The sequence below is a fragment of the Somniosus microcephalus genome, chromosome 15 (assembly GCF_052327205.1).
Source record: "Somniosus microcephalus isolate GS21.2 chromosome 15, FLI_Smic_1.0, whole genome shotgun sequence".
NCBI lineage: Eukaryota > Metazoa > Chordata > Chondrichthyes > Squaliformes > Somniosidae > Somniosus > Somniosus microcephalus.
In genome coordinates, this window is record NC_141001.1 from 121,294,147 (window position 1) to 121,317,780 (window position 23,634).

The window sequence follows — 23,634 nt, forward strand, 5'->3', positions numbered from 1 at the left end:
GTGTCTTACAAAAATTCCCTTCAAAGTTTTTACAAAAAAAAACTTAAAGTAATCATTAGCCTATGGCACTTTAATCTTGTGTCAGATTGTGTCAAATGCAGCACTGAATCAATTGGCGACACGGATTATAGTCAGCAAAAACACCTGGCTGTACATCAAGGTGGCAACGCATTTGGCAAAGGTTTTCTCCCCTCTCCCAATGCAGATATGGCGTACTTCGTGTGAAGACCCAAGACTGCTCCTTCTCAGTCCCCTTCCCACCGAAAAAAACTGTAATTCAGGAAAATTACATTTTTAAGATATCGTTACGATGCTTTTTCTACGCTAACATTTAGTTTAAAGGAACTGTTGACTGAACTTGTATTTAAAGAATGCTTTTATCATAGAACGTTCCCAAAGCATTTCACAGCAGCGTTATCAGGCAATACTTGACATCGAGTCGCACAAGGGGATATTAGGACAGGTGACCAAAAGCTTGGTGAAAGAGGTAGGTTTTAAAGAGCGACTTAAAGGAAGAGGGGTTTAGGGAGGGAATTCCAGAGCTTAGGGCCTCGGCAGCTGATGCACGGCCACCAATGGTGCAGTGATGAAAATCGGGGATGTGCAAGAGGCCAGTATTTTACCAACATGTAAAATGGCCAGAATATGGAATCAAACATTATGCTGATATACGACTTTGCATCTTAATATTGAACATCGCCCTGGTAGCAGTGATGCTAACAAGCATCAGTTGTACCAAATGACATCCAACTGGCATCTACCCAACAATTTCAATGTCCTATCTTCCTATAGCTTGTAAGCATTAAACATTGCCCCTCATCTGTGCAGTGAATCTCCACAACAGTGGGAACAGAAATGGTGTTTCAACAAGCTTTAAAATACCAAAATACAGAAGGGTTATTGAAAAGCTGTACACGCCACAAATTTCACGTCGGTGTTCCATTGTCGAGCCCGCCCTCGGTGTAAATCTGCAGTCGGAGTAGATACGGCACCAACCAAATTTGGCCCATTTGCTGAACCATTTCCAGTAAGAGGCATGAAATTTGCAGTTTAAAGAAAGAACTTGCATTTATATGGCGCCTCTCACGTCTTCGGGCAAGTTCCAAAGTGCTGCGCAGCCAATGAATTACTTTTGTTACGTCTGCACACAGCAGGTTCTCATAAACAGCCATGTGATATGACCGGCTGACCTGTTTCTCGTGGTGTTTGATGACAGACAAATGTTGGCCAGGCTACTGAGAGAACTCCCAGTGTTGTCTTCCAATAGTGCCAAAGGATCTTTTACGCTCACCTGAACAGTCAGACTTGACATCTGAAAGATGGCACCTCCACCAATACAGCACTCCGTCAGTACCTCACTCCAGTATCGTCCGAGATAGCAGCCTCAAATTCCAGAGCTGAGCTTGAACCCAGGACCTCCTGGAGGGGGCAAGGGTGCTACCCACTGAGCCAAACGGACACGTTGCACCAATTTATGGGCTCGGAGCTTCTCTATTTTTCCAGGGGAGTGGGGGGGGGGGGGGGGGGGGGGAGGAGAGATGGGGCAGCAGAACACGAAGGAATGGGAGTAAACAATCTTTACCCAGCACATACCATCTTCATATTACCCACAATCAACTTCACTGGAATATAAAATGAGGCTATCTTTAGATCTTAAAAGTTTATTGCAAAATTTGTGTAATTTAAACTTACTTCTAAATTCTAACTCCGGGGTGGGGAGTAAGAGAGAGGAGGCATATATTGGGAACAATTTACAGAACATGAATAGGGATGTGACCAATGTTCCCTTTCATTTTTTTTGGGTGCGGGGCCAAGCAGCATTCAAAATGTCGCGCATGCTTTTAAATTTCCTATTTAAAAGCCGGTGAACCGGCTGCGCGGGAGCTGCGGAGCGCTGGGTGGCTGCGCAGCTTAAAGGGAACACTGGATGTGACTACAACAGATTCTATACACGTCACCAGACACTGTTGTGAATCTGAAGAGAGAATTGCTGTATTGCAGGTTTGTTGATCCCACCAGAACATTGCTGCAGTGTCACTGGAGGCCAACGTGTGAGGAAAACAAATAACTGCGCGCAGCAAACAAGCTCACGTAGAGAAGATGTTTTCACTTGTGTGTGAGACCCGAATTAATGGCCATAATATAAGATAGCACTAATAAATCCAATAGGGAACCCAGGAGAAACTTCTTTACCCAGAGAGTGGTGAGAATGTGGAACTCGCTACCACAGGGAGTGGTTGAGGCGAATATTATCGATGCATTTAAGGGGAGGCTAGATAAGCACAATGGAGAAAGAAATGAGTCATATTGATAGTGTGAGATGAAGAGGATGGGAGGAGGCTCGTGTGGAGCATAAACACTGGCACGGACCTGTTGGGCCAAATGGCCTGTTTCTGGGCTATAAATACTTTGTAATACAGCCCAGAAACTTCAGCATCAGCTCTGTACATTTTGCTCACTCAGAAGGCTGCAAACACATGGAAGCTTCGTTTACCCATTAATGCGCAAGGATCTTTACCAAAAGCTTTATAGGATTGCCGCCCATCCAGCAGTCATACAAACTCACAATGCAAGAACACACACACAGCAACGTAGAGAGTGAAAAAAACAAACAGGTTTTCCCTTCCCAGGCACTGGATGTAAATCTAAAATGATGGTACAGCCGGTGTCTTTTGACGTGAAGTTGCTAAATTCAAATTATACGTTCATTCAAAATGAAATGGTGCAAAATTTCCTCCTGTGTCGTTTTGTTTAAATTGCTTAATTTGAAATACTGGTTAATTTAAATTTTCATCACAAAACAATTTTGAATCAACAGGAAGGGACGGTATACATATGGGACTACAAGGTGTAATTTCTGTTAATGAATGGGAAATGACACATCTTGACACTATGCAATCAGGGACTAGTGAGAATTCAATAATTTATAGACCACTATAATCACAGCCATTAGGAACACTACAATCACCAGATCACACATATCTATTTGCCACTGAAGTGGGTATTTGCCCTGTTTTGGCATTTCTAAAAATAAATCTAGCAAAGTGCATTTCCATCCAATACAACAACCTGCATGGCACACATTACAGCACAGATCATTGTAAAGCAACTTGTGAGCAAGACAACGGCAACCAGAAGGAACATACTTTTGCTCTGAAGGACTCATCAAACACAAGTCACATTTTTGCATCAAAACCAAAATAATTAGGGAATAGATGGCACAGTAGGTCTTTCTCCTCCAGGAGAGGACTCCGAGTTCTAGCAGTGTTTGTGCTTTACGCACTCCACGGGCAAGCTTCAGGGGTAAGAGTGTTACACTGAGCCAAACTGATATTTGGATCCACAAATAAAAAGAATATTTTATATAGAGAATAACCATAGTGCTGCTGGGGATTGTCTCAACAGGGTAGATGCTGAGAGACTGTATTACCTGGCTGGAGAGACTAGAATAGGGGTCACAGTCTCAGGATAAGGGGTCGGCCATTTAGGGCTGAGATGAGGAGGAATTTCTTCACTCAAAGGATTGTGAATCTTTGGGAATTCTCTACCCCAGAGGGCTGTGGGTGCTCTGTCGTTGAGACAGAGAGCGATAGATTTTTGGATACTAAGGGACTCAAGGGAAATGGGGATAGCACGAGAAGGTGGAGTTGAGGTAGATGATCAGCCATGATCTCATTGAATGGCGGAGCAGGCTCGAAGGACCGAATGGCCGACTCCTGCTCCTATATATCTCATATATATATATTCTTAAGTTCTCTACGGGTCCTACATGCTTAGACAATCTCAATCTAGAGCCCAAAATTTGGCACAAATTGATGTTAAACTGCCAATCTCATCACATTTTTATATTACTTGAAATGGTTTAATCAATCCCTATTAGTGCTGAATGTACACCAACTGCAGATTTATACGGGTTTAGCAACGGAAACTTGTGTAAGCATGGCTCCAAAGAACATGTTCTCCGGCATGTCAAACCTTCCACAATTTTAACCCCCCACCCCCCCCCCCCCCCGTCTTCTCTTCTCAAGAGAAAGATGACGCAGGGGTGGTCAATTTTTGCTCGTATGTTATTCCCTTAAGTTCTGTGGTCAACCATGCAGCCCTGCTCTGTACCCCAATAACTCTATCCTTTTTGAAATAGGGAAGCCAAAACTGCACACAGAACTACAACAGCGTTGTACAAATTGACATCTTCCATGCACCGTGGCGTCCTATTTCATAAGTCGAGGTGGCAATGACTGACCCCCGTTACACAGATTGATATACTCAGCCATTACTTTTCTTATGTAAAAGCATCCAGGTTGAGAGTTTTTGGATAGTCTTGGGAATGTGCTGCGTACAATAGTATCTTCAAGGTAAAATGGTAATCTGCTTGCAAGGACATATATATTTACTGTACAAGCATCTTTTAATCCAGCATACTGAAAATATCAGAAATTCTCCACATAATCATCACACTATTAACTTCCCATTTTATTCCTATAAAAATATTACCAAATATTTCAGAAACACGCATTAGAAGTGTTAGCCGTGGCTCAGTGGGTCGCACTCTCTCTCACCTCTGAGTCAGAAGGTCGTGGGTTCAAGTCCCACTCCAGAGACTTGAGCACAAAAATCCAGGCTGACACTCCAGTGCAGTGCTGAGGGAGCGCTGCACTGTCAGAGGTGCTGTCTTTCGGATGAGACGTTAAACCGAGGCCCCGTCTGCCCTCTCGGGTGGACGTAAAAGATCCCATGGCACTATTTTGAAGAGGAGCAGGGCAGTTCACCCCAGTGTCCTGGGGCCAATATTTATCCCTCAATCAACATCGCTAGAACAGATTATCTGCTCATTATCACATTGCTGTTTGTGGGAGCTTGCTGTGCGCATATTGGCTACTGTTTTTCCTGCATTACAACAGTGACTACACTTCAAAAAAAACTTCATTGGCTGTGAAGCGCTTTGGGACGTCCAGTGGTCACGAAAGGCGCTATATAAATGCAAGTCTTTCTTTTCTTTCTTTTTATTCTTCCTATCTCTCCACTATTTTTTTCTCCAATGTCTTCTCACGCTGCAGCCAATAGAATTCAGCGCGCAAACACAACTTCAGTACATTTTACTCACTCTCTTGAGACTCCTGAAAGTTAACATAACATAATTTTCCTATCTGGTGCACACCATACTGAAACAGCCAGCTGTATTTTCTGCCAAAGAGGGGTACTGGCAGAAATAAGATCATATTTTCATTGTTCTGCTTCTGTAAGACCTCGCTAACACATTCTCCGTGTGTTGCTGACAGATAATAAGCAGAATGAATTACAGTACGTGATAAATTGAGGTCGAAGTGCCTTGCCACTGGAACTATTGCCAACAGAACTTTACATAATGTTTAACCAGTTTTTAGTAGCACAGTACATCACTCCATCCCCACATGTTGTTTGTGACAAACTGTCTTTTCCCAGAGGATTACATATCCCAGAGGCTTACAGCCAGCTCTCGCTTTTAAACTTTACGTCACTAAAAACGGAGGAACACCAGGGAAAAATCCCTGTACAGAACATGCGGTCACCAACATGTCACTGTTTAAAATCAACTTCCAACAGCACACGTACCATTATATAGCTGGATCACAATGAAAAGAAAAAAAAAAGTTAACGTATTTAAACAGAATTGATTATTTATTAAATGAAGCCTGCAATCACTTAAGGGCTGCTAACCAATTAACTAACTGACGTAGTTAATGCTGAACGTTGCGTGTGGTGGGTATAGTGCGTTAACCAGATGTAAACAGACTGAGCCCAATAATTAGTCAGATACCACTGAACTTTCCAACCTCGAGCTCAGAATGAAGTGGAGGCGGTCATCAGTGAAGGGTTTATAAATCTGGGATAAAGTTTATACTATATTAATAACATTTATAGGGAAGCTGGACAAGTACATGAGAGAGAAAGGAATAGAAGGATATGGTGATGGGGTGAGATGAAGAGGGGTGGGAGGAGGCTGGTGTGGAGCAGAAACACCGGCACGGACCAGTTGGGCCGAATGGCCTGTTTCTGTGCTGTAAATTCTGCCATTCTATGCAATACAAATTTTTACATATTTACTATCAAATCAATCCAAGTAGATTTAACGACTTAAGAATGATAGACCTTTACAGCACAGGAGGAGGCCACTTGGTTCATCAAGTCTCTGTCGGCTATTTGCCCGAGCAATCTAAAACTAATCCTACAGCCCTACGCTCTCGCCACAGTCCCATACCTTCCAGTGCTTCAAATATTCCTAAAGGGTGCAACCTTCTCTGTCCCAATCATTATTTGTGGCAATGCATTCCATGCTCCTACAAAACAAAAATCACCTAACTTCACTCTCAGTAAATGACGATCCCTCGTCACAGACTCCCCAGAGGAAAAGCACCTTTCCCTATTCGCTCCATCACGATTTAAAACAAATCTTGATTAAATTTCCTCATAGCCTTCCCTGCTCCAGTGGAAATAGCCCCAGTATCTCAAGTCTCTCCTCATATCTGTAGTTTGCCATCCCTGGTATCTTCCTGACAAATCTACGCTATGGATTTAATGTCCTTTCTCCTCAACATCAATGAGATGGAAGTTTTAGTTAGGCTAAAGGAGCTCAAAACAAATAAAATGGATGGCATTTTCCCTTACAGCGCTAAGAGACACAGGATGACACTGAGATGCTGACAGTTTTCAGGAGGGAATCAATGAATGGTAGGGAATTTCAGCTGAATGGGAAATAAGCCAATGTGGTGTCCATTTTGAAAAAGATGACAAAACAGAACCATGTGTGTTGCATTAATAACGTGTATAACTATAAATTGTGAAGCGCTTTATGACGTTTGGCAACTTTAAAAATGTTAATTCTCAAGTTTACTTAATAACTATCTATATATAATCATCTAGTTAACATCGGTCAACATGGCTTCAAAGGGGAAGATCCTGTCTAACCAACATGTTTGATTTTTGTTTGAGGAACCGACACGCAGTGGACAGTGGAAAGCCACACAATGTACCTCGGCTTCCAAGAAGCCATACTTCAGGTTAATCCTGCAGGAATTCAAAGAAAAACCCAGGATGTGGCTGAGAAATTGGCCGACGGGTATAAATCAGTGGGTACGGTATGGGGAATTACGTCAGGGTGGGGAGGCAGGGAAAGCAACGAGTGAAGTGCTCCAAGTATGGGAGGAGCATAGGAATAGGAGGCCATTCAGCCCCTCAAACCTGTTCCACCATTCAATCTGTACCTCAACTCCATCCACCTGCTTGGCTCCATTTACACCCTTGTCTAGCATGCTGGGGCTCGTACAATTTTTACCATATTAATGACCTGGATTCAAAAAAACTCGAGGCAAACTGGTCAACTTAACTAGCAACAAACTTAATGAGCAGTCAAATTTGAAGAGGCAGTCAAGGACATACAAAGATGAGCTGGATGCAAGATACATAAATAGACTGACCTATACCAAATAAAATCCAATAGCCACAAGTGGATATAAAAAGTGGGTGATATACACTATTCCACCTAATTTTTGTTTTTGGTGTGCGGTCCCTTTAAGTGGCTGCGTGGCCCATTTAAATTTCCGTGCATGCACGGTTTCTAAAATGTAATGGGTGAGCGGCCTACACATTAGCAGAACGTTGGTGACGTACATATTTCACAAATACTGTTGAAACAGCAAAGGGTTAGAAGGTCTAAAAGAAAAGAGACTTGCACGACCTCAGGAAGTCCCACAGTGCTTTATAGCCAATGAGGTACTTTTTGAAGTGTAGTCACTGTTGTAATGTAGGGACAGTCTAGGGATGTTAATAGACTCAGCCTCCATGTTAGAGAGAACCGGAGGGCTAAACATAGCGAAGCTCAGGTGGTTTGCCAACATCAATTGGATTTACAGGTTAAATTAACACCAGCCTTTATATTTTTTGATTTATCTTGCAGACACGGTGAATGAAAGAGTGGTGGGTTGTCATTTTTTTTTTAAGTAATAAAATGGTTATGCAGCATCAGGGCACCAAGTCTCAGACCCACAAAAGGGGATGTACATCTGCGAGTCAAAGAATTAATGACGCCTGCAGGAATGAGGGAAGAAACTAGTCGAGGGGTGCCAAGGCCAGGCAGACTAAGGATGGAAAATAATGTACAAGTAAAAAAAATGACATTCATGTATTTTAAAAATTTAGTCCTAACTCAGGCGGAGCAACAAAGGCAGGCAGGTAGTGCAGGGAACCCCTGCGGACATCCCCCTTTCAAACAAGTATACCGCTTTGGATACTGTTGAGGGGGATGACTCACCAGGGGAAGGCAGCAGCAGCCAACTTCCTGGCACTGGGGGGGCTCCTGCTGCCCAGGAAGGGGGGGAAAAGAGTGGGAGAGCAATAGTGGTAGGGGATTCTATAGTAAGGGGAACAGATAGGCGTTTCTGTGGCCGTAGACGTGAATCCAGGATGGTTTGTTGCCTCCCTGGTGTCAGGGTCAAGGATGTCACTGAGCGGCTGCAGGGCATTCTGGAGGGGGAGGGTGAACAGCCAGTGGTCGTGGTCCACATTGGTACCAACGACATAGGTAAAAAGAGGGATGAGGTCCTGCAGCAAGAATTTAGGGAGCTAGGTGAAGGATTAAGGAGCAGGACCTCAAGGGTTGTAATCTCTGGATTACTCCCGGTGCCACGTGCTAGTGAGTATAGGAATAGGAAGATAGAACAGATGAATGCGTGGCTAAAGGGATGGTGCAGGGGGGAGGGCTTTAGTTTCCTGGATCACTGGGTCTGCTTCTGGAAAAGGTGGGACTTGTACAAGTCGGACGGTTTACACCTGAACCAGAGGGGAACCAATATCCTTGCGGGGAGGTTTGCTAGCACTGTTGGGGGGGGGTTTAAACTAACTTGGCAGGGGGATGGGGTACAGAGTGGAGCTATAGTAGGGGGTGATTTACAGCCAAATACAGAGGGAAAAACAAGTCAGCTGGGAAGGCAGAGCAAATATGTGAAGGCAAAAGAGAATATGGCAGGGCTGGAAGGCATTTATTTTAATGCAAGGAGTCTTGCAAATAAGGTGGATGAACTGAAGTTGTTGTTGAACACATGGGAGTACGATATTGTTGCTATCACGGAGACATGGTTGAGGGAGGGTCAGGACTGGCAGCTCAATATTCCGGGGTATAGAATCTTCAGGCGAGACAGAGGGGGGTGTAAAAGGGGAGGGGGTGTTGCAATATTAATTAAGGAGTCAATTACTGCTGTAAGGAGGGATGATATATTAGCGGGTTCCTCTAATGAGGCCATATGGGTAGAACTTAAAAACAAAAAGGGGGCAAGCACTTTGCTGTGAGTGTACTATAGGCTCCCAAACAGTCAGGGGGAGATAGAGGAACAGATATGTAGGCAAATCTCAGAAAAGTGCGAAAATAATAGGGTAATAATAGTGGGGGATTTCAACTTCCCCAATATAAATTGGGATAGTCAGAGTGTGAAAGGCTTAGAGGGTGCGGAATTCTTAAAGTGCATCCAGGAGAGCTTTTTGAGCCAACATGTAGAAAGTCCTACAAGAGAGGGGGCGGTACTGGACCTAATTCTAGGGAATGTAGCCGGGCAAGTGGTGGAAGTGTCAGTAGGAGAGCATTTTGGCGACAGTGACCATAATTCGGTGAGATTTAAGGTGGTCATGGAAAAGGACAAAGGCGGCCCGGAAATAAGGGTTCTAAATTGGGGGAAGGCCGATTTTAATATGATAAGGCAGGATCTGGCCAAAGTGGACTGGGAGCAGCTACTTATAGGAAAATCCACATCAAAGCAGTGGGAGACTTTCAGAAGGGAAATAGAGAGAGTACAACGCCAACATGTTCCTGTAAAGGTCAAGGGTGGGACCAACAAGCAAAGGGAACCTTGGATGACAAGGGATATACAAAAATGCATTAGGAATAAAAGGGGGGCTTTTGGCAGTTACAAAAGACTAAAGACGGAAGAAGCCCTAGAGGAGTATAAAAAGTGCAGGGGCGTACTTAAAAAAGAAATTAGGAGGGCGAGGAGGGGCCATGAAATAACACTGGCGAGCAAAATAAAGGAAAATCCTAAGATGTTTTATAAGTATATTAAGGGCAAGAGGATAACCAGGGAAAGGGTAGGGCCCATTAGGGACCAAAGTGGCAATCTGTGTGTAGAGCCAGATGATGTAGGCGGGGTTTTAAATGAATTTTTTGCATCTGTGTTCACTGGAGAAAGACGATGCAGACATAGAAATCGGGCAAGGGGACTGTGACATACTTGAACATATTAGCATCGAGAGGGAGGAGGTGCTAGCGGTTTTAGCAGGCCAAAAAGTGGATAAATCCCCAGGCCCGGACGAGATGTATCCCAGGCTGCTGTGGGAGGCAAAGGAGGAGATTGCAGGGGCTTTGACACAAATTTTCAGAACCTCTCTGGCCACAGGGGATGTACCAGAGGACTGGAGAACAGCTAACGTAGTACCATTATTCAAGAAGGGTAGCAGGGATAAACCAGGGAATTACAGGCCAGTGAGCCTAACATCTGTGGTAGGGAAATTATTGGAAAAAATTCTGAGGGACAAAATTAGTCTCCACTTGGAGAGGCAAGGATTAATCGGGGATAGTCAGCATGGCTTTGTCAAGGGTAAATCATGTCTGACAAATCTGATTGAATTTTGCGAGGGGGTGACTAGGGGGGTGGATGAGGGAAATGCAGTGGATGTGGTTTACATGGACTTCAGTAAAGCTTTTGACAAAGTCCCGCATAGGAGACTGGTCAAGGTGGTAAGAGCCCATGGGATCCAGGGTGCCTTGGCGCGTTGGATCCTAAACTGGCTGAGTGGCAGGAGGCAGAGGGTGATGGTCGAAGGTTGCTTTTGTGACTGGAAGCCTGTGTCCAGTGGGGTACCTCAGGGATCGGTGCTGGGTCCCTTGTTGTTTGTGATCTACATAAATGATTTGGATGAAAATGTAAAAGGTATGATCAGTAAGTTCGCAGATGACACGAAAATTGGTGGGGTGGTAAATTGCGAGGAGGAAAGCCTCAGGCTACAGGACGATATAAACGGGTTGGTCAGATGGGCGGAAAAGTGGCAAATGGAATTTAACCCTGAAAAGTGTGAGGTGATGCATTTTGGACGGACAAATAAGGCAAGGGAATACACAATGAGTGGTAGGACCCTAGGAAGTACAGAGGGTCAGAGGGACCTTGGTGTACATGTACATAGATCCCTGAAGGCAGCGGAACAGGTAGATAAGGTGGTTAAAAAGGCATATGGGATACTTGCCTTCATTAGCCGAGGCATAGAATATAAGAGCAGGGAGGTTATGATGGAGCTGTACAAAACGCTGGTGAGGCCACAGCTGGAGTACTGTGTGCAGTTCTGGTCGCCTCACTATAGGAAGGATGTGATTGCTTTGGAGAGGGTGCAGAGAAGATTCACCAGGATGTTACCTGGGATGGAGCGCCTCAGCTATGAAGAGAGGCTGGACAGGCTGGGGTTGTTTTCCTTGGAGCAAAGAAGGCTGAGGGGGGACCTGATTGAGGTGTACAAAATGATGAGGGGCATAGATAGGGTAGATAAAGAGGAACTTTTCCCCTTAGTAGGGGGGTCAATAACAAGGGGGCATAGATTCAGGGTAAGGGGCAGGAGATTTAGAGGGGATTTGAGGAGGAACTTCTTCACCCAGAGGGTGGTTGGAATGTGGAACTCAATGCCTGAAAGGGTGGTAGAGGCAGGAACCCTCACAACATTCAAGAAGCATTTGGATGAGCACTTGAAATGCCATTGCATACAAGGCTATGGACCAAATGCTGGAAAATGGGATTAGACTGGACAGGGATGGATGGGCGGCGCAGACACGATGGGCCGAAGGGCCTCTTTCTGTGCTGTAAAACTCTATGACTCTATGACTCTGGGCTGCGAAATAGACGCCAGCATAGTTAACAAATTTTTTTTTTTTTATTCGTTAATGGGAATCTAGCTGTCACTGGCAAGCCCAGCATTTATTGCCCATCCCTAGTTGCCCCCTTGAGAAGGTGGTGGTGAGCCGCCTTCTTGAACCGCTGCAGTCCGTGTGGTGAAGGTGCTCCCACAGTGCTGTTAGGGAGGGAGTTCCAGGATTTTGACCCAGCGACGATGAAGGATCGGCGATATACTTCCAAGTCTGAAGGGGGTGTGCGATTTGGAGGGGAACTTGGAGGTGGTGGTGTTCCCATGCGCCTGCTGCCCTTGTCCTTCTAGGTGGAAGAGGTCGCGGGTTTGGGAGGTGCTGCCAAAGAAACCTTGGCCAGTTGCTGCAGTGCATCTTGTAGATGGTACACACTGCAGCCACGGTACGCCGGTGGGGGAGGGAGTGAATGTTTAAGGTGGTGGATGTGGTGCCAATCAAGCGGGCTGCTTTGTCCTGGATGGTGTCGAGCTTCTTGAGTGTTGTTGGAGCTGCACTCATCCAGGTAAGTGGAGAGTATTCCATCACACTCCTTACTTGGGCCTTGTAGATGGTGGAAACGCTTTGGGGAGTCAGGAGGTGAGACACTCGCCGCAGAATACCCAGCCTCTGACCTGCTCTTGTTGCTACATTATTCATGCGGCTGATCCAGTTAAGTTTCTGGTCAATGGTGACCCCCAAGATATTGATGGTGAGGGATTCGGCGGTGCTAATTTCGTTGAATGTCAAGGGGCAGTGGTTATTGGAGATAGTCATTGCCTGGCACTTGTGTGGCGCGAATGTTACTTGCCACTTATCAGCCCATGCCTGAATGTCGTCCAGGTCTTGCTGCATGTGGGCAGACTGCTTCATTATCTGAGGAGTTGCGAATGGAACTGAACACTGTCATCAGCGAACATCCCTACTTCTGACCTTATGATGGAGGGAAGGTCATTGATGAAGCAGCTGAAGATGTTTGGGCCTAGGACACTGCCCTGAGGAACTCTTGCAGCGATGTCCTGGGGCTAAATGACTATGGAATTGCAACTGGTCCAAAGGGCCAGTGAATTCACTGCAGTTCCAAGGCATCTGTGCAGTGTTCACAGACTTTAAAAACAAATCAACTGCAAAACCTTTTCCTACAGCACAGTAAGTAGCCTTTTACTTTCCATTATGTTTGTAGAACTGTGGTTTCTACTGTAGGCCAGAAGCTTCAGTTAATTCATTACGCCCGTCTCTTAGTAAACGGTCCACTGACGAGAAAAATGACGATGCTATATTTACAGTCAGACAATCAGTTACTGATTTTGCTGCTTTCTAACAGACAGTGGGAGCACAGTAAAGCTGCAATGAATCCAGGCCAATATAGCTTCATCACGAGGACACCAAGGGGCCCAGCACCCTTTCGTAGAATCTGCAGAAACACCAATCAGTGAGAACCAAATTGGCACTCGACACAGGTTTCTCAACTAGAAGCCCAATTCTGAATCCTAGTCTCCTATATTCATACTCCTGATTTCCCTGGAGGCTGAGGATTGCCTGGTCTGGCTTGTCACAGTGGTCTGGAGCATAGAGATTCAAACTGGGACCCTCAAGGGTGCAGGGGGAGGGGCATCCCAGAGGTTCCTCAGGTCATTAGTTTCATTTCAACAATCAAATTTCTAAATTTTTCTATATCTGATGACTTACCAGCACATGATTTTTGTTACTGCATGTACTAAAACAACATGTTTTCTGTAATTATACCCGTTTTACTTTAGGGTAGCTATATTTTGGAATTAAGACGGGGTAGGGGGCAGTATATACGTTTATATTTGCAGATGGTGACTCACACAGGAAAGAAAGACTTGCATTTCTATAGCGCCTTTCACGACCACCGGACATCTCAAAGTGCTTTACAGCCAGTGAAGTACTTTCGAATTGTAGTCACTGTTGTAATTTGGGAAACGAGGCAGCCAATTTGCACACAGCAAGCTCCCACAAACAGCAATGTGACAATGACCAGATAATCTGTTTTAGTGATGTTGGTTAAGGGATAAATATTGGCCCCAGGACACCGGGGAGAACTCCCCTGCTCTTCAAAATAGTGGCCGTGGGATCTTTCACATCCACCTGAGAGAGCAGATGGGGCCTCGGTTTAACGTCCCATCCGAAAGATTGAAAAGCACTAATCTGGAGGGAGGAAGGGGGAAAAGGCCACGCAAATCATAACATAAGTAGGAGCAGGAGTCGGCCATTCGGCCCCTCGAGCCTGCTTAGCCATTCAATAAGATCATGGCTGATCTTCAACCTCAACTCCACCTTCCCGCCCAATCCCCATATCCCTCGATTTCCTTTGTATCCAAAAATCTATGGATCTCAGCCTTGAATATACTCAACGACTGAGCATCCACAGCCCTCTGGGGCAGAGAATCCCAAAGATTCACAACCCTCTGAGTGAAGAAATTCCTCCTCATCTCAGTCCCAAATGGTCATCCCCTTATCCTGAGACTATGCCCCCTAGTTCTAGATTTCCTCACGAATGGAAACAGCCTCTCAGCATCTACCCTGTCAATGCCCCTCAGGATCTTATGTTTCAAATGAGATCACCCCTCATTCTTCTAAACTCCAGAGAGTATCGGCCCATTCTACACAATCTCTCATCATAGGACAACCCTCTCATCCCAGGAATCAATCTAGTGAACCTTCGTTGCACCACCTCTAAGGCAAGTATATCCTTCCTCAGATAAGGAGACCAGAACTGTGCACAGTACTCCAGGTACAATTGCGGCAAGACTTCCTTACTCTTGTGCGCCAATCTCCTTGCAATAAAGGCTAAAATGCCATTTGCCTTCCTAATTGCTTGCTAACTCTCTGTTTCTTGTACAATGATACCTCAATCTCTCTGAACACCAACATTTAATAGTTTCTCACCATTTAAAAAATCTTGTTTTTCTATTCTTCCTACCAAAGTGAATAACCTCACTGAAATCTTTTAAGTACACCTCTTAACTCAATCATCCAAAGGGGAACACCAAGACCAGCGCTTGAAAGGGAATGATAGATAATCCCTCTCTTGGGGAAGTAAATTTACTTCTGACTCAATCGGACTTTAAAGTAATACATATCCGGTACCTTCCAAATGTTCGAATGCTACTTGGGTTTCCATCTCTTTCTGATGGTTCATAACTGAGAAACACTTGCAATCATCATTTGCTTCATTCTAAATTAACCAATTAACTGCGGCCACAGCCTATTCCACTCTTGCAAAATGGATGTGATGATTTGGGGGCAGAGGATAGAAGAAATTAATTTTCAACAAATGCTAAAAGATGCAACAACGTGGGATTTTATTTTACGAATAGAGCAATAGGGCAGGCAAACAATGCTGTTGTTTAGGCCCCTGTGTAATCGATCGGTCTTGTAATGGACTCCCGGTTATTAAAACTAACTTAAAAATAGTTCCTATTTGGAGCTAAGTCAGAAGGTTGTGGGTTCAAGTCCCACTCCAGAGACTTGAGCACAAATATCCAGGCTGACGCTCCAGTGCAGTACTGAGGGAGCGCGGCACTGTCGGAGGGGCAGTACTGAGGGAGCAGCGCTGCACTGTCGGAGGGGCAGTACTGAGGGAGTGCTGCACTGTCGGAGGGGCAGTACTGAGGGAGCGCTGCACTGTCGGAGGGGCAGTACTGAGGGAGCGCTGCACTGTCGGAGGGGCAGTACTGAGGGAGCGCTGCACTGTCGGAGGGGCAGTACTGAGGGAGTGCTGCACTGTCGGAGGGGCAGTACTGAGGGAGTGCTGCACTGTCGGAGGGGCAGCACTGAGGGAGCGCCTCACTGTTGGAGGGGCAGCACTGAGGGAGCGCTGCGCTGTCAGAGGTGCCGCCTTTTGGATGAGACATTAAACCGCGGCCCTGTCTGCCCTCTCAGGTGGACACAAAAGATCGTATGGCACTATTGGAAGAGCAGGGGAGTTCCCCCCGGTGTCCTGGCCAATTATGATCCCTCAAACAGATTATCTGGTCATTATCACATTGCCGATTGTGGGATCTTGTTGTGCGCAAGTTGGCTGCCGCATTTCCTGCAGTACAACAGTGGCTACACTTCAAAAAGTACTTCATTGGCTGTAAAGTGCTTTGGGATGTTCGGTGGTCATGAAAGGCGCTATAGAAATGCAAGTCTTTCTAAGCGTGAAGTCTGCATCACATCTGTCAACATGCTGATGACACAATGATCAAATCCTTCCTGTCCAATTTATCCAACCAATACGCAGGCCAACATCCAGCTGGTATTCTACAAACAACTTGGGTTCTGCTTTTAAAAGCAACAGGTAACTAGGAACATCCAGATGAAATGCTTCTATGTATTATGAAAGGCTTAACGACAAGGTATATAATTAAAACTGCCGTGGGCAGAATGTGAAACGATAGGTCGATTGATTCAAACAGCCCCAAATTCCCAATACTGGAGGTCAGCAACATTAACGAGAAATCTGTTTGTACAGCACGCTGACTTAGAATACAATGCACCAACTGAAAGGAAAGCATGTTAATCACTACCATCTAACATATGAAATGAGGCGGCCATACGGCCCCTCGAGCCTACTCCACCATTCAGTACGATCATGGCTGATCTTCGACCTCAACTGTACTTTCCCGCACTCTCTCCATGTTCCTGGATTCCCTTGGTATCCAAAAATCTATCGATCTCAGCCTTGAATATGCTCAACAACTGAGCATCTACAGCCCTCTGGGGTAGAGAATTCCAAAGATTCACAACCCTCTGAGTGAAGAAATTTCTCCTCCTCTCAGTGCTAAATGGCCGACCCCTTATTCTGAGATTATGCCCCCTGAGTTCTAGACTCTCCAGCCAGGGGAAACAACCTCCGTCAAGTCCTCGAAGAATTTTATACCTTTTAATGAGATCAGCTCTCATTCTTCTAAACTCTAGGGAATATAGGCCTAGTCTACTTAATCTCTCCTCATATAACAATCCACTCACCTCAGAAATCAGTCCAGTGAACCTTCGTTGCACTCCCTCGAACGAGAGCTACTTCTGCTCAAAATGTTGAATTCCGAGAGAAGGAACTACATGGCACACAAACCGTCACATAAATCATGGTCAAAAAACTACAAAGATGCTGAAGTTTAATTGACACAAAGAATGGGGTAGAATTTATTATGTGCCCCAAGATTGAATGAGCACACAATGTAACCTGGGAATTTTCGATTAAGAGGCGTAAAAAATGTAAATAATTTGTCTTTTATACTAACCTCAAACAGCAAAATTTGTGTTTGTCGAAATTCATTTGGAATGCATGCAATATTTTTGAACGTTATTAAACTATAGCCTTGGTTTAAGACCAGGCTGTAGCAGTGCTAATATAATGAGTGCAGCAATCGCTTCACAGGTGCCTTTTACAGGTGATCAAGAAGTTGACATCAGAGAAACAAATGTGCACGTGCCCCCAAAGGAGGCACAACTAACAGAACAATTCAAACAAAAAAGGAAACATAGGAAAAACTAAACCATAAATAATATCACGTGTTTATCAGGCAGTCTAATCCCTGCGGTGCCCACCGGTCGCAGGACTCTGACCTGCTGACTGCTTCCAGCATTTTGTTTTTATTTCAGATTTATGGCATCTGTAGCATTTTACATCTTGATAACCACAAACCAACATTGGTGGGGGGGGGGGGGGGGCGCGTGCTGGGGAAGTGCCAAACCAGCCAAAAAGGACATATTTTGTCATGTAGAACAGCAATCTACAACGCCGCCATGCTCTAAGGGGCTGGCTCCATCTAAGCAATGTACTCCCAGATTAGGGCTTGTTGTTGGAGACGGTGCTGTTTTAGTGCGCAGCAACTTTACCTGTACTTCTAGAACACCTAGCTAACCATACTTGATTTTGCAGTAGACGACTGGGGATGGAGGAAGAGTAGAGGAAGAGAGTGTTTGAAGACCAGGACCTCAAACCCGGCACTAAGCTCATGGTCTACAGAGCAGCAGTGATACCCGCCCTCCTGTATGCCTCAGAGACATGGACCATGTACAGCAGGCACCTCAAAGCACTGGAGAGGTACCACCAACGCTGCCTCCGCAAGATCCTGCAAATCCATTAGCAGGATAGGCGCACCAACGTCAGTGTTCTCGCTCAGGCCAACATCCCCAGCATCAAAGCTTTGACCACGCTCGATCAGCTCCGATGGACGGGTCACATTGTCCACATGCCCGATACGAGACTCCCAAAACAAGCGCTCTACTCAGAGCTCCGGCACGGCAAGAGAGCCCCAGGTGGGCAGAGGAAACGCTTCAAGAACACCCTCAAAACCTCCTTGAAAAAGTGTAACATCCCCACCAACACCTGGGAATCCCTGGCCCAAGACCGCACAAAGTGGAGGAGAAGCATCCGGGAATGCGCCGAACACCTCGAGTCTCTTCGCCGGGAGCAAGCGGAAGCCAAGCGCAGGCAGCACAAGGAGCGCACGTCAACCCAAGCACCCCACCCACCCGTCCCCTCAACCACCGTCTGCCCCACCTGTGACAGAGACTGTAGGTCCCGCATTGGACTCATCAGTCACCTGCGAACTCATTTTTAATGTGGAAGCAAGTTATCCGCGGTTCTGAGGGACTGCCTAAGAGAGACGTCTGGGGATGAAAAAAGAGCAGGCACGATGGGACACAGGAACAGGAGTAGACCATTAAGCCCCTCAAGCCTGTTCCGCCATTCAATGAGATCATGGCTGATCTGTGATGGGCCAAATAGCCTCCTTCTGTGCTCCACGGCCTCGCCCCTCCCTATCTTTGCAACCTCCTTCAGCCCTACAACTCTCAGATCTCTGCGCTCCTCCAATTCTGGCCTGTTGAGCATCCCCCGATTTTAAATCGCTCCACCACTGGTGGCCGTGCCTTCAGCTGCCTGGGCCCTAAGCTCTGGAATTCCCTCCCTAAACCTCTCTTGTCTCGTTACTTCTCTCTGCTCCTTTAAGAGGCTCCTTAAAGCCTATCGCTTAGACCGAGCTTTTGGTCATCTGCCCAAATTTCTCCTTATGTGGCTCGGTGTCAAATTTTGTTTGATAATCGCTCCTGTGAAGCCCCTTGGGACGTTTTACGACGTTAACGGCGCTGTGTAAATGCAAGTTGTTGTTGTTGTTGCATGATTCTATGATAGGTACAAATACCTCAAACAGACCGCGACTGTACACCCCTGCCTCTTGCAGCCAGATTCCCCATTTACAGACAGGCTATGGCACATAAAACAGCAGCTCGCCACTGCATCTGTCGCTCCAGGTGATCTGCAGGGAAGTAAACCGCCAGGTGGGAATAGATTGACGTCCAATGAGTTGCAAAGGTGGTAGGACTCTGGTTTCATTTCAACCGGGTCCCACCCACCTAGGACTTCTCAATCTGTCTTCTTCTTAGGCAGTCCCTCAGAACTGAGGATGACTTGCTTCCACATTAAAAATGAGTTCTCAGGTGACTGATGAGTCCAATGCGAGCCATGAGGGTCCTGACGTTCCAGGTCCCGAACTTCACTTTAAAGGGTGGAAGATGCCTGTGCGTGAATTCTTTTAACGTGGGGTGGCCGTTGCACACCAGCTACCACACTGGCTTGACAGAGCAAGGTCTTGGTCCAATGGCAGGGGATCCAAGACGATTGGAGACCAGGCTCTGCTACATTGGTCTAGCACACACACACAAACACACTGCTACTGTCCTCCCTCCTTCCCGCAGGTCCTCTCTGCCTGGGTTTCGTAGGATGTTTGGCCGCTGACTCTCGATGTTGTGGCCCTGACGACAGGAGCGCGGATCTCCCCGGGGACAGGGGAGACTTTCTCTCCCCCGCCACCCTCAATCACCGAGTGAATCCACTCCGGTCACCTCAGGGAAGCAAGGAGAGAGAGAGAGGGGTGGAGGAGGCCGGGGGGGGGGAAGAGACACACCTCGGCCCAGCCCGGCTCTTCCCCCCGCCACCTCCTGCAAAAATGCTGCTACTGATTGATTGAGCAGCATTGCTTCAATAAATATGATATAATGCTGGTTATTCGCCACGGAATGTCTACCAATACATTAACAAACATCTTGCAAAGTCTTCTTCAGCACATGATTTTCATGGGTCCCAACACTGGTTCAGAAAGTCCTCCCAGAATAAAATTGTTGTAACAAATTGGTAAGAAGCATTAATGGAACAACAACAGCAGCAACTTGTATTTATATAGCGCCTTTAGCGTAGTAAAACGTCCCAAGGTGCTTCACAGGAGTATTATGAAACAAAATTTGACACCGAGCCACATAAGGAGATATTAAGACAGATGAGAGGTAGGTTCTAAGGGGTGTCTTAAAGAAGGAGAGGAACGAAGAGAGGTGGAGAGGTTTAGGGAGGGAGTTCCAGAGTTTGGGGCCTAGGCAGCTGCAGGCACGGCCGCCAATGGTGGAGCGATTAAAATCAGGGATGCTCAAGAGGCCTGAATTAGAGGAGCACGGAGATCATGGAGGGTTGTAGGGCTGGAGGAGGGCACAGAGATAGGGAGGGACGAGGCCATGGAGGAATTTCAAAAGAAGGACGAGAATTCTAAAATCGAGGCGTTGCCGGACCAGGGGGCCAACGTAGGTCAGCGAGCACAGGGGTGAAGGATGAACGGGACTTGGTGCGAGTTAGGTCACGGGCAGCAGAGTTTTGGATGACCTCAGTTTACGTAAGCTAGAACGTGGGAGGCCAGCCAGGAGTGCGTTGGAATATTCAAGTCAAGGGGTAACAAAGGAAGAGAGAAGGTCAATAAATCAAAATGGGAGTCAATGTGCAAGCAGCTGGTCACAGAAACAGTGGCTGCCACATCTCGGTACTGTAATGAATCATCAAGGAGTTGGAAGACATAACCAAAAGGAATTGTTTTTATGTGAAATTTTGTACAAATGTCATTATTATATTTTTCACTCAACTGAAACAATGAGAAAAAAAACTGCATTTCGGCACTACCATTTAATTCTGAAGTTACAAAGCAGCAAACATCTTTGCGTACAGTACACTGTCTAACAGTAGAAATAATGAATTATGCATAGATACTGGTGCAAAGGACGAGGCTTTGATAAACACGACACATCAAAAGCGCCTGAACACTTTCAACAATGTCGAGCCTACAGTACTTGTATTCGTACAGCGTCAGCGTGGCAAGAAATAAACTGCACTGGAACTTTATGCCAACACCACTTTGCACTGTACTGAAGGGCAAAATCTGAGGAGTGCGAGCAATGACTCAACAAATAATACAAACATCAAACGCACGTGTGGAAGACTCTCGTCAACACTGCAAACTGATGGGAATAAACAAAACAAGACACACGGCAGGCTTACGCGAGTAAATATGTCCAAGGCTGGTAACAGACTGAAACTCTATCCGACCCAAGGGCTCCTCCACATGACAAGAGAGGTTGTGCTCCCCAGCACCCCCAGAACAAAGTGCACAATAAGCAACCTGCCAACAACACAGCTCGTTGCAATCAATCACCGTCAGACTCAGGGCTGTGTGGCTCTTTATTAGGCGTCGATATCGATATATGTTTATAATATAGAGAGAAAACAGAGAGCTGCACTCCTATTTACAACAATGCCCATCTTAGTGTAATACCCACAGTCTGGGTGTGAAGACAGTACACTCGCAATAAAACTACAGACACAAGTTGAAGCAGAGGGCACCCGGGGGGAGGGGGAGGAGAGCACAGCCCCCCACACCCGGGGGGGGAAGAGCACAGCCCCCCACACCCGGGGGGAGAGAGCACAGCCCCCCACACCCGGGGGGAGAGAGCACAGCCCCCCACACCCGGGGGGAGAGAGCACAGCCCCCCACACCCGGGGGGGAAGAGAGCACAGCCCCCCACACCCAGGGGGGAGAGAGCACAGCCCCCCACACCCAGGGGGGAAGAGAGCACAGCCCCCCACACCCAGGGGGGAGAGAGCACAGCCCCCCACACCCAGGGGGGAGAGAGCACAGCCCCCCACACCCAGGGGGGAGAGAGCACAGCCCCCCACACCCAGGGGGGAAGAGAGCACAGCCCCCCACACCCAGGGGGGAGAGAGCACAGCCCCCCCACACCCGGGGGGGGAGAGAGCACAGCCCCCCCACACCCGGGGGGGGGGGGGGGGGGGGGAGAGAGCACAGCCCCCCCACACCCGGGGGGGAGAGAGCACAGCACCCCCCCACAACACCCGGGGGGGGAGAGAGCACAGCACCCCCCCCACAACACCCGGGGGGGGGGAAGAGCACAGCCCCCCCAGGGGGACAGAGCACAGCCCCCCATACCCGGGGGGGGGGGGGGGGGGGAGAGCACAGCCCCCCCAGGGGGACAGAGCACAGCCCCCCATACCCGGGGGGGAGAGAGCACAGCCCCCCCCCCAACACCCGGGGGACAGAGCACAGCCCCCCACGCCCGGGGGGGGAAGAGCACAGCCCCCCCCACACCCGGGGGGACAGAGCCCAGCCCCCCCCACACCCGGGGGGACAGAGCCCAGCCCCCCCCACACCCGGGGGGAACAGAGCCCAGCCCCCCCCACACCCGGGGGGACAGAGCCCAGCCCCCCCCACACCCGGGGGGGACAGAGCCCAGCCCCCCCCACACCCGGGGGGACAGAGCCCAGCCCCCCACACCCGGGGGGACAGAGCCCAGCCCCCCACACCCGGGGGGACAGAGCCCAGCCCCCCACACCCGGGGGGACAGAGCCCAGCCCCCCACACCCGGGGGGACAGAACCCAGCCCCCCACACCCGGGGAGGAGAGGCCTAGTCTCCCCCAACAACCAATTTGACCCCACACTTTATTAACCCCCGCGCTCCGCCGCTCTCGGGGCCTCACCTGTGTGGGGAGCAGCTGCTTCTCCTCACCGGGCACCATGTCTCGGGGGGGGGTGGAGGAAGGAGTCACCTCAGGCCGGGGGTCGGGCCCTCTCAGGGCGGACTCATTATTCCGGCACTCGGGCTGCTGACAGAGAGGTGGGGAGGGAAAGGCAAGAAAACAGCAGCGGAAAATGCAAGAAATGGCAAACAATCCAACTCCCCCTCACTCGCTCTCTCGGGCACCCGGGCAACAAGCAAAATGGCGGACACGGCCCCGGCGCGCTGCGTCACTCAGCCTCCTGACGTCATGACGCTCGCCGCCCCGCCCGCACAGGGCAAGGGTGCGAGTGCGACTGCGCCTGCGCGGCCCCTGGGCATTCCCTGGTCCGCATTGCCATCAACAGCATGATAGCAAAATACTGCAGATGCTGGAAATCCGAAATAACAACAGAAAATGCTGGAAAAACTCAGCAGGCCAGGCAACATCCGTGGAGAGAAATTAGAGCTGACGTTTCGGGTCGAAACCCTTTTTCAAAATTGGAAAGGAAATAAAATAGATCGAAGTCAGGGCTGCGATAGAATAAAAGTAAAAGAGGCATTAAGAGGTATTCAAAACCAGACGAGATGCTAATAGGACAGTGGAGACAAAAGACGGCTCAGATTAGGTGTGAAGTGTACTGGCAGGATAAATGTAGCCATGGTGTGGAGATGCCGGAGTTGGACTGGGGTGGACAAATATAAGAAGTCACACAACACCAGGTTATAGTCCAACAGCTTTATTTGAAATCACAAGCTTTCGGAGCGCTGCTCCTTCGTCAGGTGAAGTGGAGAGATGCATAAAAACACAGCTTATATAGTCAGAGAATAATGTCAGATGTTTACAGGTAACCTTGCCAACTGCCATTTATCACACCTCGGCAGA

General features: G+C 47.7%; 1 protein-coding gene across 1 annotated transcript in view; it reads right to left on the minus strand.

Annotated features, from left to right (window-relative positions):
• The window catches only part of usp47 (ubiquitin specific peptidase 47), a 199,777-nt gene extending 176,800 nt beyond the window's left edge, over nt 1-22,977 (minus strand). Inside the window, exon 1 of the mRNA XM_086007543.1 lies at nt 22,732-22,977. Within this exon, the coding sequence (XP_085863669.1) occupies nt 22,732-22,770 (39 nt within the window). The 5' untranslated portion in view covers nt 22,771-22,977. The remainder of the gene's footprint in view (nt 1-22,731) is intronic.
• Between the last annotated feature and the right edge of the window lie 657 nt (nt 22,978-23,634).